Genomic DNA, 18,700 nt, shown 5'->3' with positions numbered 1-18,700 from the left:
AAAAAGACGTGAAATATCACTTGTCAACCCATTTCGAGATGATGAAAGATTGTCTCTTTTCATCGCTCAGGGCATTTAGTACAGTAGAATGCTGTTTCGTGGCAGCCAATGAAGCGCTGTTCAGGAGTGGTTTTGCTCGTGTTAAGTCTTCGGCGGTGGTTTTGCGGTACCTCCATGCTGGTGGTGAGAGGCTGCAGTCAGAGAACAGAGGGTGAGAGGAGTCAGCCAGGATCTGGTGTACCGTGGGCGAGCCTCGATGCTGCACTCACCGCAGTCGCCAGCTTGTTTTGGCTCTCCACGGGGAAAGGGCATCCTTCCAGCACTGGATGCAAAATGTCAATATGTTTTGTTGTTCCTGCCTTATCATTATACCATAATCTCTCTCTCTCTTCCTCTCTCTCTCTCTCTCTCTCTCCCTCTCTCTCGCTCTGTCTCTGTGTGTGTCTCTCTGTTATTCTCTCTCAAGTTCTTTCTTTTTCGCTCTCGGTATTGCTCCATTTTGCTCTCTTTCTCTCCCTTTTTCTATCGATTGACCTTTCTTTCTTTCTTTCTTTCCTTCTTCTTTTCTTTCTTTCACACATGCTCAGAATTTTAGCCTCTCCGTTTCCATAATTGGATAATGGATAAATTGAATAATCAGAACTAATGATATAATGACATAAAGCCCAATTTGACTTGTAAATGTTTTTTGCTGTTTTTCTACAGAGCGCTCTATCTAAAGGAGTTATATCACTGAGGCATCAGTTGCTCCCATTGCCTCCTGGTAGCATGCTCTGTAAGCTTCATGTTGCCAGGCAACAAATACAATTGCAGCAAGTAAAGCTTGAATTTTGGCTAACATTGCTTAGCAACAAAATTTAGCCCCCGGAAGTAAAAAACAAAGCGCTGGAGACTTGAAAACCTCAACACCTCATCATCCCATGTATATCTTGTTGGTGATATGTGTAGCGTTTTAGCATCAATATATCATTACCAGATTCATTTTGGGGCATTAGTAGAATTACCATAAACATATGAGACCATGACCCAAGAAGATCAGCGACATCTATGCTGCCCATTTGTTTACGGTAATTATACCAAGGTAACGTCTGACTATCTCCACCCGCCACAAGCAAATTTGATACAAGTGTTGTATCTTTGCCTTTTCCCCTCCAGGCCGCCAGAGGCTGCTGTACCAGCTGGCCGGCGTGGTGCCCAGCCCTCTGCTGCTGGAGCTGCTCAGCTGCCCGCTGTGCGCCCGCAGCCTGGAGACCCTGGAGCTGGAGCTGGGAGACCTGGAGGGAGGCAGGGGGGAGGCGGACGGGGTCCATGACTTCCCCCAGGTCAGGAGGGTGGGGGTCATGTTGATGATGATAATAAATGATGATGGTGGCGGTGGTGGTGATTTTGATGATAATGATGGTGATAGGTGATAGAGTTCGTGATGAAGGTGTTAATGATGATGCAGATGATTTAAGACGAGTCACACTTGGATTTCTTTCTCATCTTGAACAGTTTTGTTGATTTTTATTTTACAAAATACTATGTATATCTATTTTTTCATGTGAAATGACAAAACATGTCAAAAAGCCTCTTTAAATAACCAGCTGTGTTTGTTAAGAAGCAGCATGTAAATGTTTTTGGCCATATCTACGAGTTAAGTTGAAAAAAAAAGAGGACAGAGAATGTTATGTTGAGAAAATTAGAAAGCTTTTTATTTTTTTTTGTAGCTACTTTTGCACTTGGTGTACTTGACACAGTTGGGATAAAAATGCATAAATCAATTGTTGTTTTAAATATTTTATAAAACTACAGTTATTTTAGAAGCAACAAAATATTATAATATCTCAAAACTGTCATTTTCACCTGCAGTACCTCACCTTAAATGCTTCATCTTCCTCTCAGGGAGTGGATCTGAGGTGCGGGCGAGGCCGGAGCCGGCGGCGGGGCGTCGTGGAGCACAAGAACTGCGTGGTCCAGGCCTGGGTCGACTTCCGGGACAAGCTCAAGCGGATCGTGGACAGCAAGTACTTCAATCGAGGGATCATGATCGCCATCCTCGTCAACACCCTCAGCATGGGGATCGAGTACCACGAGCAGGTGAGAGGGAGGGGAGAGAGAGGAGAGAGAGTCCTCTGTGAACTCGGGGCGTGTGTGTGTGAAATCGGGTGAATGATAGACCTCTGAACGGCTGAATGGCTCAAAGCTGAGAGAGTTCTGGCTGGCCATCCGTCTTCTAGAGTAAAAAACAAGAAAACGAGAAACTGTCGGCTGTAATGGACACAGGCGTATCTTTTGTGAAACCTTTGCCCTCCTCCCACACTTTACCAACGATAAAACCCCACCATTCATCTCCTAGCCCTGAACTGTGCCAATCTACCAGATGGGGTTTTGGTTTGGTTTGGTCCTCAGAGCACGCAAGGCAGCAGCCTGTCTTTACATAATGTTACAGCCCATTTCCATGAAACAGAATGGATGAGCAACTATACAAAAGAGCACAGCGGTGTGTGAAGAACCAAAGGTAACACTGGTGACACTATTTATAAACACCTGTCGTGATTCACAAGTGGTTATGAAGCTCATTTATAATGTTTTATAAAAAAAAATGTGTGGTTCACTTTGCTTAAAAAGCAAAAAGTGGTTTATAATACAAGAAGAGCAAGCATCTCACTTTACTTAAATCCCCTTTGACGCATGATAGGTTCTTATTGACTGTGTCACTTTTAGCATTATTCACAAGTTTTATTATAGCTACACTTATGTCCTATGAACACATACTTCCTAGATAGTGTTACCAAAATTCAGCTTTAAACACCTCCAGTAGGTTTTAGAATAGAATAGCTTTATTCTGCAGTCTAAGCCATATAAGAGACATAATCCCTCTGAGACAAAGCAAGGCATCTGCTGGTCTGTCTGTGAGAACAAAGGAGGGTAAAGTATGGGAGAAGAGAGGAGGGGGGGGGGAGAGGAAGAGGAGAAGATGGGATGGAAAAGGAAAGGATATAGCATGAGAGGAGGAGGGAGGGGAGGAGTGGAGCATTTATGGGCTTACACAGATAAAGACTACAGGCTTAGGTGGAGAGCAGAGTGGAGTGCATCCAGGGTGAGATGTTGACACTAGATCACGGTTCTAGTTTAAATACACAGACACGAAAATGTGCATTCTCTCTCTCTCTCTGCCTCTCTCTCGCTCTCTCTCTCACACACACACACACACACACACTCCACGGTTGTGTTTCCGGTGTACCTTGTGTGGCCAACATCTGGGCAGTGTCGACCATAATAATACCGCTCACCAAACAATGTGTTTCCCTCATTCCACTGTCACACACTGGAACAAATAGGTGTGGATGCATGGACACTTACATCTACACACACACACACACACACACACAGAATGGGTTGTACACACACATGCACGTCCTTTCCATATCCCTGCAGAGAAGCAAATACACAAAAACTCAAAAAGACACACTCACTCTCTCTCTCTCTCTCTCTCTCTCTCTCTCTCTGTTATTTACTCTTCATTCCTTCATCCCTCTCTCCCTTTCTCTCTCTCTCTCTCTCCCCCTCCCTCCCCTCTAATTCTCTCTCCGGGGGATGTGTGTGTGTGTTGCTATCTTTGTGGTATAAACACAAGGAGCAACTGGGAGAGCCATGGCCTTATTGGGCCAATAACACACACATAGAGACTGAAGGCTTATGTAAGAGTTCCGCCCTCTCCCTCCGCATCATCCCCCCTTATCTGACACCACGCCAGGGTTTATGAGTCTGTGAGTGTGTATATGTGTGTGGAAGGGGCGTCTGGTGAGTGTGGGGGTTAGGTGGTGTAGTGTAGACAGTGTGTGTGTGAGATAGAGAGAGAGAGAGAGAGATTTTTGTCTTTTGTTTATTAAAAGCACACATACACACACACAGCCACCGTTGTAAGGTGAGTTTGTGTTATGCACAATGCGCTAAAAGAAAAACAATTATTCTAATCCTCTAATGCCTTGGAAAAGACACACACACACACACACACACACACACACTTGACTGAATGCGTCCGAGACAAGGACGGGGTTTGAGTTTCTTCATTCCCCTGTCTGTAAGCCTTAGGATGGAATATCATACAGTAAATAACACCTCAGTTTGTGTGTGTGTTTGATGCTGCTCTATATTTTGAAGGTGTACGTGTCCTGCCCCTAATTTCAAGGTGTGTTTGTGTGCATGCTTGTGTGCGTTCTGTCCTACATCTTAAGATATGCGCTGCGTTCTACATTGTTACGCCGGCTGTTTCGTGAGTTTGTCTTTGTGTGTGTCATTGCCCTGCTTTATATTTAAGGCTGCTCTACCAGTCAAGGTGTGCGCGTGTGTGTGTGGTGGGTGTGTGTGGTGGGTGTGTGTGTGTGCAAGGCTACATTTCTGTTTTGTTCCTCTTCTCTTCTAAAGGGCATGGTCATACACAAAGTTATATACACAAACACTGAAAAGGTCTTCTTCAGGGTTTCGTATTACGTATGTTCGTGAAGTCCAGAATCTTCTATGAATGCGTATTTGGGAGCATATTATATGGCAGAAAATACACTGGCACATGGCTGAGAGCATCATCGTGCTGTGAATCAGGACAATGTTACACTGCCACCATAAAACAGTGCATCATGGGATGAAGCTGACAACTCAAGGGCACCTCAGGAGTTATTGATGGAGTGGAGAGTGTTTCTCCTCTCTTCCCCCACTCACTTTTTTTCCGGCTGGATTCGAATGGGCGATCTCCCACTCACGCTCCCTGCTTCTCTAACCTTTAAGCTAGCAGCTCCTACATTTTTCTTTCTTTCTACCTTCATGTCGAGGTGTGATTGTGTATTTTTATCCGTTGTTAGCCCAATGTTAATGTTTCAGTCAGTGTGAAAGCAGGGTGACATAGTGAATAGAAAGCCTGCCCTTCAACCGGAGCAACAGGGTTCAAACCCCCATCTTGCCAATCATCCACCCTGCTAAAGTGTCTTTAAGCAAAGTACTGACTCCCTAGCAGCTCCAGGGCTGCTGTACTGTAGCTGAACGTGACCTCTGACCTCCCTGCGGAGGGGAGCAAGCGGGAAGAGAGTTTCCCTACAGGCGTCAATAAAGCATCGCATTAAAAGCACCAACTAGTACAGGAACCAGAATCGTTTTGCTGAGTTAGTTTTGTCTTAGTTCAGACATCAAAGCACTAGAACAGAGAAGACGTCCAAGAATTGATCTGTCATTATAGATTTGTAGGTCCATGCCAGCTCTTTGAGTTTTTTACCACTTCAGAACTTGACTAAACTTTGTATTCTCAAACCCATTTCTTAGCATGATGCCAAGACCCTTCAACTATGGGCATAATATAGTGCACCCACACATCAGCCTCATTGACACTGACAGTATATGGGTGATGGGGCCACAGTATAAAGATACAAAACACATGCTAGTGAGGTACCACATAATTTTAAATTGTAAGTAAACCAAATCTAAACATCAATTTTGTGTTTTTGTTCACCCTCCAATTACATATTTGTTTGCCTCCACTGTCAACAGACTATAAATTAGTAAGTAATGATACATTTATAATGCTGGCAGGTGTAAAGACAATCTTGTAGCATTGCAACCTCCACACTCTTCCTTTTCTCTTGTGTGAGGAAAGGGGATGTTAAAGGGAAAATGCCAATAGTCCACTGTTTAACAAAAGGTGTGTGTGTGTGTGTGTGTGTGTGCGTGTGTGTGTGTGTGTGTGTGTGTGTGGAGAACGGAGAGAGAGCTTGCTAAGAGAGTGCTTACTGGCATGCGATACACATAGCTCACAGTAGAGTTTTTCTATGTTGGCTTGTGAACGAAAGAAAGCGGCAACAGTCGCCGCTCTGTTGTGTGTCCATCTCTTCTCAAAATTCCGCTCATCACGCAGCACTCACACACACATTTCCCTTAAGTCCCCCGACAGTACTTCACCGTCTAATGTTATTTTTGCCCAGGCATTTCCGCTTTGGCTTTCAAATTCCGTGACTGCCCCAATTAACTCGGTGCCCCCTCGGCCGAAAATAGAGAAATATGCCTCAATCGACTCAAGCTAACTGGGTATAATATACTGTACGTACCCACTGATCAGCCCGGTTTCTATTGACAGTATGCAGATAGTGGGGTCACAGTTGTTCCCTCCTCAGCAGTAATCTTTTAAGCTACCATCAAACTACTGCAGGCAGTGATGTAAGTAATGGCCCAGCGCACCGGCTTGATATTGACACAAAGACACACAACTTTTCCCACAGTCGATAGGGTCAGTAAAGCAATAGATTAGATAGGCTCTGTTTTATAATGTCCACTCAGTACGTCACACAGGCTGTGTGTGTCTGTGTGTGTGTGTGTGTGTGTGTGTGTGTGTGTGTGTGAGGGTGGGGACGTGTGTATGTGTATGAGGTCTAAGGTCTTTTTTGTAATCAAATCATGAAATTGCATAACTAATCAATACATCCATACAGCCATGTATTGTTCTATATAAGTTTACATTAAAGAAACTGTTGGTGTGTGTATATTCAGTATGAATATGATTTCATTCTTGCAGAGTTTCCCATATTGATTGTAGTTTTTTCCTTGAATTAATAGGTTTAATCAGTAACTCAACCCTTTCTCTACATAAATCAACAAGCATCTTCTGCCTCAGCAGAAGCAAAGAAGGCCATCCAGACCCATATATAATCATTTTACCTTATAGGGTTTTAAGCTGTTTAATAATTCATACACATGAAACTCAGCAGACTACTTTGAGCATGGAGTCGGTGAGGGGGGTGGGATGTGTCAGTCACTACTGGTTTTGTATGAGGTTGCATGCTCTGTATGTGTGTATGTGTGTGGGGGGGGTCAGTGCTGTGTAGTATGGCGCCCTCTATCTGTGATCATGATCATGATCTTCATTTCTGCTTCAAATGCAGCATGAGCATCAGTGGCCTGGTTTCTCAAACTATGGGTTGTGACCTAAAATATGTCACCAGCCTATTGCCTGACAAACGTTTTTTTAATTAGCCTTGGTCATAGGGGAAATAATAAATTTCTCATTCAGATCCTCGAAACGTTTAACAAGATGCTCATATACACTACATGTTCCCAGAATGTCTTGTTTCCCCATTGGCACCCATGTGCATTTGACATTTTACAGTGTGACTTCAATTGAAGGATTTGATTATAAAAACACTCTACTATATAAACATTTTGAGAAATATTTTGTAACCTGAAATTCATTTGTCAATAGTTTTCTAAGACATACATGAAGGATATCTCATTTTGAAATGAAAATCTTCAATTAACTTACTTGGTTCCAGGTTCGTAAAAATATTTGATATGCACATAGGCAATATCTGTCATTTCTAACAACAGCAAACAACAAAAACAACATCGGAGGTTTCTGCAGGACACTGACAGAGCAGAATAGCCCAGGATGAAGGTTATCCTGCATCTAGTAGTGGGACGCCCGGGATTTTATTTATTAACCTTCTCAGAGTGCTTATTAGTTCAGAGTACGGTCCGCCTGCTTTTTTACACCATAGGCCAGGACACAAAATGGGCCATGGGCCTATTGCTTGTTGATCCCCACATGAAAAGAATAGCAATTAGTTTTAATGAGCCTGGCCGCCGTGACAAGAGAATAAAACTCTGGATCACAGGCTAAAGGGGCTTAACAGACTATACTGCACACTACAGAGTACCAGAATTTATGGCTCAGAATGATTCAGTACTTTGGATGTCATAATAATCTATTATGTGTGAGTCTTGGGCCCGTTGCTTTACATTTAAATCTTAGGCATGTAGCTGATACTCTCATCCAGAATGAGTACAGCAGTATAATAAGCTTAAATTCCTGGGTCGCTAACATGACAAGGAAAAATAGTAAGGAGTGCAAGTGTGAGAGAAATAGTCACAATTCCTCACCAGACAATCATCACGGAAGACAGAAATGTTCGGAAAAGAAATCAAATCAGCTAAGGAGAGTGAGAGCAATTAGTGTGAGTAGGGGAGAGGAGATGTGATTCAGTGGGGAGAGGGTGATTTGAGGTACTTCTAGAATAGATGAGATTTCAGCCTATGATGGAAGACGGGGTCTGCTGGTCTGATTGGAGTGGGAACGTCATCGGAGATCCGCCAATGGGAAATCGTAAGGTGTGATGGAGTGATGACCAGGTCGGAAGAGATGACCAGGAAGAGCTAAGCGGCAGGTAGTGCCAGAATGCATTCGAACTCGGGCGGCACCAAATAACCACACTAAGACACCTGGAAAAGCAAGTCTCGGCCGTCTTCCAAGCAAATTGCAGTACAGTTTGTTAGGAGTGAGAATATAATCCCAACCAACTACAAGTAAAGACCCCAAAACACAAGGTCATATGGGTATAACGAGACAGTTTACTCATGTTTGGAAAGACTAGCGTAACAAAATGAACCGAGGGCCAGAAGTCAAGCCAGAATCTTGACTGATGCTCACATTCAGCTATTTCTTCATGTGTTCTTACCTGGTATGAACACCAAAAAAGGGTAAATTACAGAAAAGAGCGCAGACAAGTCCATCATGCTGAGCTATAGTTAGAGGAACTGGAATCAGATTTGTTTTGACTCCCCCCTGCTGCCAAACTCTCTAACCTCCTGGGATGACAAGTTACCAAAACTCTGTCCAATAATCAAGATACTTGTGCGTCCATGTGACTTTTGTTTACAAGCCCTGGTTTGCTTGTAATAGGGCAGTGTGAACCTAAATGAACCAAATACAAAAATGCAACAAAGTAAGCTATTCCATTATGGTTTGGACCAAAGAAATAGAACTGTAGGTGTGATCGTACCCCAAGAGGGGGATGACATGGGGACATGTGGGGAGGCTGAAGGTTCTGAACGTTCTGGAAGAGTTCTAAGGGCTAAAGAGGAGGGACTTACATGTGGGCCCCAGTATAACAAGAGTAGCATTATAATGAGCCTCTCATTTGCTTTCCGGGGTGAACAAGTTTGTTAGTATCTATTCCCAGAATCAGTCTTCCTTTGCAGATTACAGTAAATCAAATGGCTTACGCCTTAGGGGATCTAGACATTAATCCTCACTCAATCAATCAGCACTCCTACACTGATTCACATTCAATCCTGTTATGTTTCTGTTAGTAGCTGACAGTGTTGGAGGAAGTCACTCCTCTTGCTATAAGTTATGAAAATCAACAATACAGCACATTATTTTTTGGGGGGTGTACCTTGTCAAGTGACACAATGTTAGTTTGAGATTCTTTCTCTTCCAGTGCCATATAGCACTACAGACAGTTTAAAAGCTTGGAGCTGAATTTATGCTATAACTCAACTAACTTTGGTTGTAAAGGTGAAATCAAAGACAGATAATAGCTTAAATGTCACTCAGGCTCAAGCATTTCCTTGTGGAATTACACACATCCTTGATTAAGACATTTAACCTCTATCTGCTGACTCATTGTAACTGTTGCTTTGGATAAGTCAGCTGAGTGTCAATTAAATGCCTAATATGTAAATGATATTGAATTAATTGAGGCGAAAGAGAGTGCCCTACATTCCTAAATGTGCACCCTACATGACTAAATTGATGGATGACAATCATGCTGTTTTTGAAAGAGTGTTTGAGGACTAATATAATGCCTTGTTCTCTCTGGAAAACAGAATTAATCCATTACTTTTTTTAAAGTAAGACCTCCGACGCTGTTCTAGGCTAACCATTTCCATAAAGAAAAGTTCAGAATGTGGCTTCATACTGTGTTTAATAGGCCCCCAAACTGCTACATGTTCCATTAGTATGCTTTATTAGAGGGCCTTAGTGCGATCCTCGCTGGGTCAGTGACTCGACTACGAGCTAAGTGGAGTAGATCAGAGGTGATGGATGGGCTCTGTTGGTCCCATCTGATTGATTGGGCCTGACTGCAGCTCTGAACTTGATTGATAATGTCTCAGTGCAGTGCACAAAGAGCAAAGGGGTTTTACAGCCCTGGGATAATGGAGTGGATACTAATCTAGTAACGGATTCTTTCTCTCTCTTCTTTCTTTCTTGCTTGCTTTCTTGGTTTCTTTCAAACTCTATCCCCACCCTCTCTCTCTCTCTCTCCCTCTCCCTCTCCCTCTCCCCTCCCTCCAGCCCGAGGAGCTGACGGACGTGTTGGAGATCAGTAACATCGTCTTCACCAGCATGTTTGTCCTGGAGATGGTCTTCAAGCTGCTGGCCTTCGGCCTGTTCGGCTACATCCGGAACCCCTACAACATCTTCGACAGCATCATCGTCATCATCAGGTGATGATCACCCGCTGACCTTTGACCTCCCGCCGTGCTGGTTTGTCCTCTCAGGAAAATATAAGCCACTATTAAAACGATTTCAGCTCTGACATGAGGATCACGACATGCCTGTTCTTCATTATACCCTTAATTCACTATTTGACTGTGGAAATGAAGAAAAATGACCGCTTAACATTTAGAGCAAAATAACAATGGCTGCATTGAACATAGATTCAGTAGCTAGACATCCACTATGCTGGGATTTAGAGCCACTCCCCATTCCTTTCTCTGCTCCAGCCTGTCAGTCATTCGGTTTTGAGCGTCAGGTTCACTGCTGCAGCACCCGTCTTTACTCTAGCTGAGATTGACACGCTCATGATGGATCACGCAGGACCGGTTTGGCTTGCTGCCTCAGCAGAATGTGGAGCCTGGTCGGAGTCTAGGTTTGGCTGTCTGGCTGTCTGGCTGTCATTTCGTTTGATAGAGCTCACAACGCATGAGGTGACAAGAGAGTTGCTGAGATTGACACTTGGTGTTGTGTTACTTGTGTTGCTGAAGGGGGTCATTGAATGCATGATCGCTCCTGAGCCACTACTATCTGAAATGTGTGTAATATACTGTGATGTAGATAATTTTTACATGACAGCTACTATTATATCATACAATATGAGTTAATATGAGATTCGTTAATACATGAAATTAGTTAATATGAGATTAGTCACCACACTACAGAGTGTTTGCATTTTTCTATCAGTGGTATAATGCATCCTGCCTTACTTTATATCTCTAGAATGAGCAATAACAGGAATCAAAATAATAATTGGTAGGAGTCAAGTGGTAGAGACACATTGGCATGTGACGTTGGTGAGTTGGACACATTATATACAATACACAATATACTGTATACTGGGGTTCAAAGGCTGATATGGATGTCAATATAGATGGGCTTTCATACCTGAAAATTCCCAACAATTACAAGTATTTAACATTTCCCCCAAAATGTTATTCCTGGCAGGGTGAAAACGGCCCTGAAAAAGCATTCAGACCATGGTGCACAAAAACAGTTCATGTCACTGTGTGTTTATGCATATCCAATTATACAGTAAATAGATAATCAAACAGACTGCATCATATCATCATCATTCCGGAGGTGGATGACGTTGAAAGGCTGATATCCGTCCAATATATCAGTCTAACCTCAACATGGTTACAATTGTCACAGACTAAATTTATCAAATGACACTACAAACAAATCCAAGTCCAACAGTGTATTAAGACAAATCCTATGGGTTTTTTTGTGCTCAGTGTGTGGGAGATAATCGGCCAGGCGGACGGCGGGCTGTCGGTCCTGCGTACGTTTCGTCTGCTGCGGGTTCTGAAGCTGGTTCGTTTCCTGCCCGCCCTGAGGAGACAGCTGGTGGTGCTGATGAAGACCATGGACAACGTGGCCACCTTCTGCATGCTGCTGATGCTCTTCATCTTCACTTTCAGGTACAACATGCACACACACACGCCACCAAAGTCATACGGACACACGCTGTATGCACACACACAAGCACCCACAAAATACATGTATTTAAATCATAATGGGTGTATTTTCTAATTCTCTGCAGTATCCTGGGTATGCACCTGTTTGGGTGTAAATTCAGCCTCCAGACAGAGAACGGAGACACCATCCCTGACCGCAAGAACTTTGACTCCCTACTGTGGGCCATCGTCACTGTATTCCAGGTTAGTTTTTGACTCCCTACTGTGGGCCATCGTCACTGTATTCCAGGTTAGTTTTTGACTCCCTACTGTGGGGATCGTCACTGTATTCCAGGTTAGTTTTTGACTCCCTACTGTGGGGATCGTCACTGTATTCCAGGTTAGTTTTTGACTCCCTACTGTGGGGATCGTCACTGTATTCCAGGTTAGTTTTTGACTCCCTACTGTGGGGATCGTCACTGTATTCCAGGTTAGTTTTTGACTCCCTACTGTGGGCCATCGTCACTGTATTCCAGGTTAGTTTTTGACTCCCTACTGTGGGGATCGTCACTGTATTCCAGGTTAGTTTTTGACTCCCTACTGTGGGGATCGTCACTGTATTCCAGGTTAGTTTTTGACTCCCTACTGTGGGGATCGTCACTGTATTCCAGGTTAGTTTTTGACTCCCTACTGTGGGAATCGTCACTGTATTCCAGGTTAGTTTTTGACTCCCTACTGTGGGGATCGTCACTGTATTCCAGGTTAGTTTTTGACTCCCTACTGTGGGAATCGTCACTGTATTCCAGGTTAGTTTTTGACTCCCTACTGTGGGGATCGTCACTGTATTCCAGGTTAGTTTTTGACTCCCTACTGTGGGAATCGTCACTGTATTCCAGGTTAGTTTTTGACTCCCTACTGTGGGGATCGTCACTGTATTCCAGGTTAGTTTTTGACTCCCTACTGTGGGGATCGTCACTGTATTCCAGGCAAATTTTTGACTCCCTAATCTGGGCCATTACTCAGCATCGTGCTGTAGACAAATGACACTGTGTCTCAGTGTTTGCTGGCTTCAGTCTACAGCTTGACTCTGGTTTTCAAAATTTGTATCTGGTCGGACATAAATCCCCCAAAAATGTCTGCTAAACCCAAACCAACTCCACAGAGTTTTAGGAGTCAAAATCTGCCAAAAGGCCAGCATTGTGTAGACAGCAAACCTTCAGCCACAGCCAAATATTTACCAGCATTTGGCTCGTGCTCACTGCTAATTTCCGTCTCTAAGTGATGTTTAAAAAATGGACTGTAGTTAATAATGCAGCATGGAGAATCACTGTTTTTGCCCACTCGCAAAAACCTGTGACCATAATATGTATATATATATATATATATATATATATATATACATATTGCTATAAGGCAATTTACAGAGCTATGTATATATATACATAGCTCTGTAAATTGCCTTATAGCAATATGTATATATATTTATATATATATATATACATAGCTCTGTAAATTGCCTTATGGTCACAGTGGGCAAAAACAGAGTGATTCTCCATGCTGCATTATTAACTACAGTCCAGTTTTTAAACATCACTTAGAGAGGGAAATTAGCAGTGATATATATATATATATATATATATATATATATATATACTGTATATACTGTATATACTGTATATATTGTGTGTGTGTTTGTGTCATGGTGAAAAAAAGGACCCATTTGCTGTCCTTCCTTCTGTTTGCATGTAACAATCGCTCACTCATTCTGCGTGTTTGTGTGTGTGTGTGTGTGTGTGTGTGCATTTGTATGCGTGCGCATACTAAACTAAACTGATAAGTTCTGCTTATTAGTCAAATGCTGTGAAACGAGAATTTCTGCTTATCCACACCCACTCTCTCTCTATTTCCCTCTCTCTCTCTCTCTCGCTCTCTCCCCCTCTATTTCTATCTCTTGCTCTCTCTCTGTGGAGATATTGTTCAATCGCTCCAGATAGATTGTCCTCTTTTCTATAGTGGATGTGTCAGCAGAAAGGTAGAACACAGAATGCAGTGGACTGTCTCACTTTGGTGTGTTTGTGTGTGTGTGTGTGTGTGAGAGAGAGAGAGAGAGAGCGAGAGAGAGAGAAAGAGAGAGAGAGATGCTGAAGAAGCATTTTACTCACTACCGAGCAGAATTGACTGCCATCTGAGGGAGTTATACTCACTATATACTTACCATAGACATCTGGGGAGTAGCCATACACACACATGTGGTGTGGCACACACACAGACACACACACACACACACATGCACACAAAAACACAGTGAATTGCCTCTCTGCCACAGGGTTTAATGAGTGGGCAGAGACGGAGTGGGCTTTCATGCTGCATCATGAACAATAGTCCAGTTTTAAATGCTTTCATCACTCACATTGATTTAAACACACTGGCACACGCTCACACACACATACACACACACACACACACACACATTTTCTGCATCAGCCTATGGTAAGCCCCATGTGTATCAAGTTGAAGTATTGCTGCACGATGGCAATAAAAGTAGCTCAATACTGGGTTTTATAAAGCGTATGGACCCCATGAGAGCAGTAATGACTGAAACTCTGCCCCTGCCTTTCTCTCTCTCTCTCTCTCTCTCTTTCTCCTCTTTCTATTCTTCCCCTTTCTTCCACCTCTCAACCTTTTACATCCTTTACACCCATCTGCCCGGTCTCTTATCATTCTCCCATTCCATCTCTTTTTCATTTTATGCCCATGGACCCCATTTTACTCTCTTTCTCTCTTTGGCCCTCCATCTCTCCCTCTCCACCCATTCCCTATTCATGTCGATATCTCTTTCAATCTTACATTAAATCTAATTGTCTTTTTTATCTCTCTCTCTCCAGATTCTGACTCAGGAGGACTGGAACGTCGTGTTGTACAACGGCATGGCCTCCACCTCCCCACTGGCTGCTCTCTACTTTGTCGCTCTTATGACCTTTGGCAACTACGTCCTCTTCAACTTGCTAGTGGCCATCCTGGTTGAGGGCTTCCAGGCTGAGGTGAGGACGGCCATCTTGGTTTTTTGGGCAGAGGATATGTAACCAAAACGCACATAGAAAGATCAATAATTTATGAAAAAAACAACTTCAATGAAATGGATTGAAATGTAATGTAAACCTTTCCAGGATGGTAAACTGAAGAAATTAAATTCAAAAATAACAGCGTTTTTGCTCATTTGCATGTTAGGGCGATGCCAACCGGTCGGAGTCGGATGATGAGAAGAAGTCAGACAACTTTGAGGAGGATGAGAAGGTGGAGCAGCTCAGAGACACAGGTAGGTTAAACAACAGCAGAGTACTCCTGGTCTTTCTTCAGCCTCCTCTTGGTCTGGTTTTGAACAAAAAGAGGTCCAAGACTGTCCAGGACTTTTGGACAAAAGGAGGTCCAGGACTGTCGAACTCCCATCCAATTGGCATGTGTTGTCCCTTGTTCCTGTTCTAGTTCTTTAGTGCTTTACTCATTACAAATTAGCTGCCACAATAAGTGGATAAAGAGTTGGAAGAGAAAAAAAAGTAGGAGATGAGAGGAGAGAGGAGAAGATTCAGGAGAGAATGAAAAGAATAGAGGAAAAATGATGTGATAAACAGAGATTTACAATAGGAAATGACGATGATGGTGGTGATGATGCCAAAAATATATGAAAATGATAGTGAAGATTTTGATGATGATGATGATCCTCCCTCCTCCTCCTCCAGAGCTAAAGATGTACTCTCTGATGATGACAGCCAACGGCCACGTGGACCGGGGCTCGCTGGCTCCTCCCATAATCATGCGGACAGCGGCCACACCTATGCCCACCCCTAAGAGCTCGCTGGGCCCCGAGTCCATCCTGGGGGAGGAGCTTATCTACGGAGAGGTGGGGCCCCGGTACGGCGAGGTGGGATTAGGGTATTCCGAGGCGGGGATCGGTCACGGGGAGTCTCGTCGCGGAAGCTCCGCCTCCATGGACCCCTCGGCCTATGACCAGCGTTCTCTGGTGAGTGACGGCTGTCCCTTCGTCAAGGAGATGGATCTGTCCATTCACAAACCAGCATTTAGTCATTTGGAAATTCAGGTGCCATATGTTTTTATATATTTGAAGGGAATTGAATTCTAAAATGATGGATATCCCAATATTATGTAAGGTATTGTAGGCAACTTCAAAGAAAAATCTACCCTCTGGTTTTTCTTTAAAGGTTGATAGAGGAGATATAGAGTCACACACACACACACACACACTCTCACTCGTATTTCCTATCTGTCCAGTGCCATTCGAGTCCCGGCCGGCGCTCCCCTCTCCCCCCACGCGGCTCCGGCAGCTCGTGGGGGAGCCGCCGCTCCAGCTGGAACAGCCTGGGCCGGGCGCCGAGCCTCAAGCGGCGAGACACCAGCGGAGAGAGGGAGAGCCTGCTGTCCGGGGAGGGGGGAGAGGAGGACGACGGCGGGGAGGACGAGGGGGAGGCGGGGGTCGGGGGAGGCGGCAAGCTGCGGCCGGGGTCCCTGGAGCTGCTGCAGGCGTCCACTCTCTGCCCGTCCATAATAGCGGAGTACGGCGACTGCAACGGGAGGACCCTGACCTACGACCCCAACGTGAACTCGGACCCCAAGGAAGACTCCTCGCCGGAGGACGACCTGGAGGATGATGTAAGTGTCTTTGAGCAGTTTCTAAGAGGTCCCAAGTACAGTGTAGTCACTAGTTAGCCCAGTGAGATATGCTGTTTAGAGAGTGATTGTAGGCAGAGGACACACTACAGGATTATCGGACCAATTCACGTCAAATTTGCCCATCTTGACAATCAAAGGGAAAATCCCGACCCGAGGCTTTGTCAAAACCAATGGTCAGCAAGGATTATCTGTTAGTGTGAGGAGTTTTACAGATTCAATCTTCCCATCCCATTCCATCCCAATCAACTCACAGACTGATCACATATGATCAAGCATGTTTGATATTTATGACTTGGCATCTTCAGGGTTCTGAGCAAGTCCAGATTCATCCCAAGAGTGCAGACCGACAATAGCCAATGAGAGTAGAGTTTATAGGTGGGGTGAGGTGAGGCGTAGCAAGCCGAGTCTGGCTGTCTGAGTATTTAAATCTTCTAGTGTGTCGTCAACCTTATGTTCCACCCTTTTGCTGATAAAATTTCGCTTATAGATAGCAAAATACAATGCACCAAACAAAATCTAAAAATGGTAAGCATTGTTTCAGATGTATGTCTTTGGCCAAACTTTTCTCAGATGTGGGTCTGAAACTAAAGGTAGAGTGCTTGGTGATGAAGTTAAAAACGTTTGAGAACCTTGAACAGAGTGAGAGAGAGAAATATTGTAGATAAAACAACAAAGACAGAGAAAGAAAATCAGAAAGTAAGAGAAAAAGACTGTTTATCTGTGTGTATACAGCACACAGGTAATGTCTTTAGTAGGGGTGTCCCCAACTAAGATTTGTCATGGTTGACCAAGTGGATTTTTTTTTAATCTAGGCATTTTCATTCTTAAATTGAAGTGTCTGAACTCCAAATGTCTGTAATGATTAATTGCGGTCACATCTTTCAAACCAAAAGGTGTTCAAAGCTGCTCACATACCTTGTTGTACAGTAGCGGGAGAGCAGTGTCTGAGTCGCTCCATTAAACGGCCAAAGCTACATTTCCCACCACGAAGACAGGCTGGTCATCCGGTGCAAGAAATTCAATAATAATCCTCTCTTGTTTTTGTTTTACCTCGCTGTCGTGAGGTAATTCATCTGTGTTTTTCATCCTCTAATGTTTGCTGCCTCGTTGGAGACTTGTACTAGAAACTCGTTGTACTCCTTCAAATGGTGTTTCTTCAAGTGCCCGATTAAATTAGTAGTATTGTAATTGGCTCTGCTGCTGTCACCCCTCCCAACGCAGCACAATTAGCTGTTTGACTGCTTTCCCTCCCCACTTTAAAGTCATTCCCGACCGTGCTGACACGGCTGCTGCCAGCTGCTTTCCAACAGCGCTTGTTTATGGCAAATACTTTCTACATCAATTTGCGTTTACTCTGATGATTCCACTACGATCAGTGTCTTCGGGGTCTTTCGATCGATACATTGAATCGTCAGTTTTTCAGGGACACCCCTAGCCTTTAGCAAACCTCCTCTTCATCAATTTAGAGTGGCGATGGCATGTTCCATCAGCCTTTCATTTGCACGGTGGCTTGTTTTCCAATTATGTGCACAGGCCTCTGAAATGAGCAGGAAATTGAGGGAGGTGGGGAGCGTGTGCTCGTCTTTGTCCCAGGACCCAGTGACAGCTTTGCTGAATAGCTTGAGCCTCTATCTGTTTCTACACTCATTCGCCCTCTTATGCAAATGATCCCTTAATCGGCCCTCTCTGTCTCTTTACCCCTTCTATTTCTGTTTCTCTCTCTGCATCCCCCTTTCTCTCCTCTCCCCGTCTACCTACCTATTTCTCCTTTGTTCTCTGTGTCTCTCTCACTTTTTCTGAGGTATTATTGTGTGTGAGAGTGTGTGTGTGTGTGTGTGTGTGTGTGTGTGTGTGTGTGTGTGTGTGTGTTCACAATGCAAAGGCCTGCAGGGACATTAATTGTCATGCTGTAATTGATTGGCTTTGGCAGTAATTGTTTTCTCAATGGGTCCAAAACAACTTGTGTACGTACTGTGAGCGTGCCTGTGCGTCTGTGTGTGTGTGTGTGTGTGTGTGTGTGTGTGTGTGTGTGTGTGTGTGTGTTGGAGAGAGGCATGATCCCCCTGGTGGTTTTGGATGACCTCTGTTGCGACAGTGCTAACGGTATCAGTGGCTCCAAATTGAGTTTACAAAGCCGTGAAATTCAGCGAAACAAGAGGCCTCTCCCTGGACGCAGTGAATATGGGAGGCTTAACGCCGGGCCCCCGCCAGTGTGTGTGCATGTTACGGCCGTGTGTGTTTGCGTGTGCGCACGCGAGTGTGCACACACGAGCGCCAGCCGTGTTGTGTTTACGCGCGTATACACGTGTTTCTGTGT

At 44.1% G+C, this 18,700-nt stretch overlaps 1 protein-coding gene across 1 annotated transcript in view; it reads left to right on the top strand.

The window, feature by feature from the left end:
* The window catches only part of cacna1ha (calcium channel, voltage-dependent, T type, alpha 1H subunit a), a 124,018-nt gene that overhangs the window by 79,768 nt on the left and 25,550 nt on the right, over window positions 1–18,700 (top strand). The window contains exons 13-21 of the mRNA XM_078284696.1: window positions 1,156–1,322; window positions 1,885–2,079; window positions 10,097–10,248; window positions 11,536–11,721; window positions 11,844–11,961; window positions 14,583–14,738; window positions 14,926–15,013; window positions 15,435–15,715; window positions 15,985–16,362. Of these exons, the coding sequence (XP_078140822.1) occupies window positions 1,156–1,322; window positions 1,885–2,079; window positions 10,097–10,248; window positions 11,536–11,721; window positions 11,844–11,961; window positions 14,583–14,738; window positions 14,926–15,013; window positions 15,435–15,715; window positions 15,985–16,362 (1,721 nt within the window). The remainder of the gene's footprint in view (window positions 1–1,155; window positions 1,323–1,884; window positions 2,080–10,096; window positions 10,249–11,535; window positions 11,722–11,843; window positions 11,962–14,582; window positions 14,739–14,925; window positions 15,014–15,434; window positions 15,716–15,984; window positions 16,363–18,700) is intronic.

Source organism: Centroberyx gerrardi, chromosome 7 (assembly GCF_048128805.1).
Source record: "Centroberyx gerrardi isolate f3 chromosome 7, fCenGer3.hap1.cur.20231027, whole genome shotgun sequence".
Taxonomy (NCBI): Eukaryota; Metazoa; Chordata; class Actinopteri; order Beryciformes; family Berycidae; genus Centroberyx; species Centroberyx gerrardi.
This window is presented reverse-complemented; position numbering and strand designations above follow the sequence as displayed.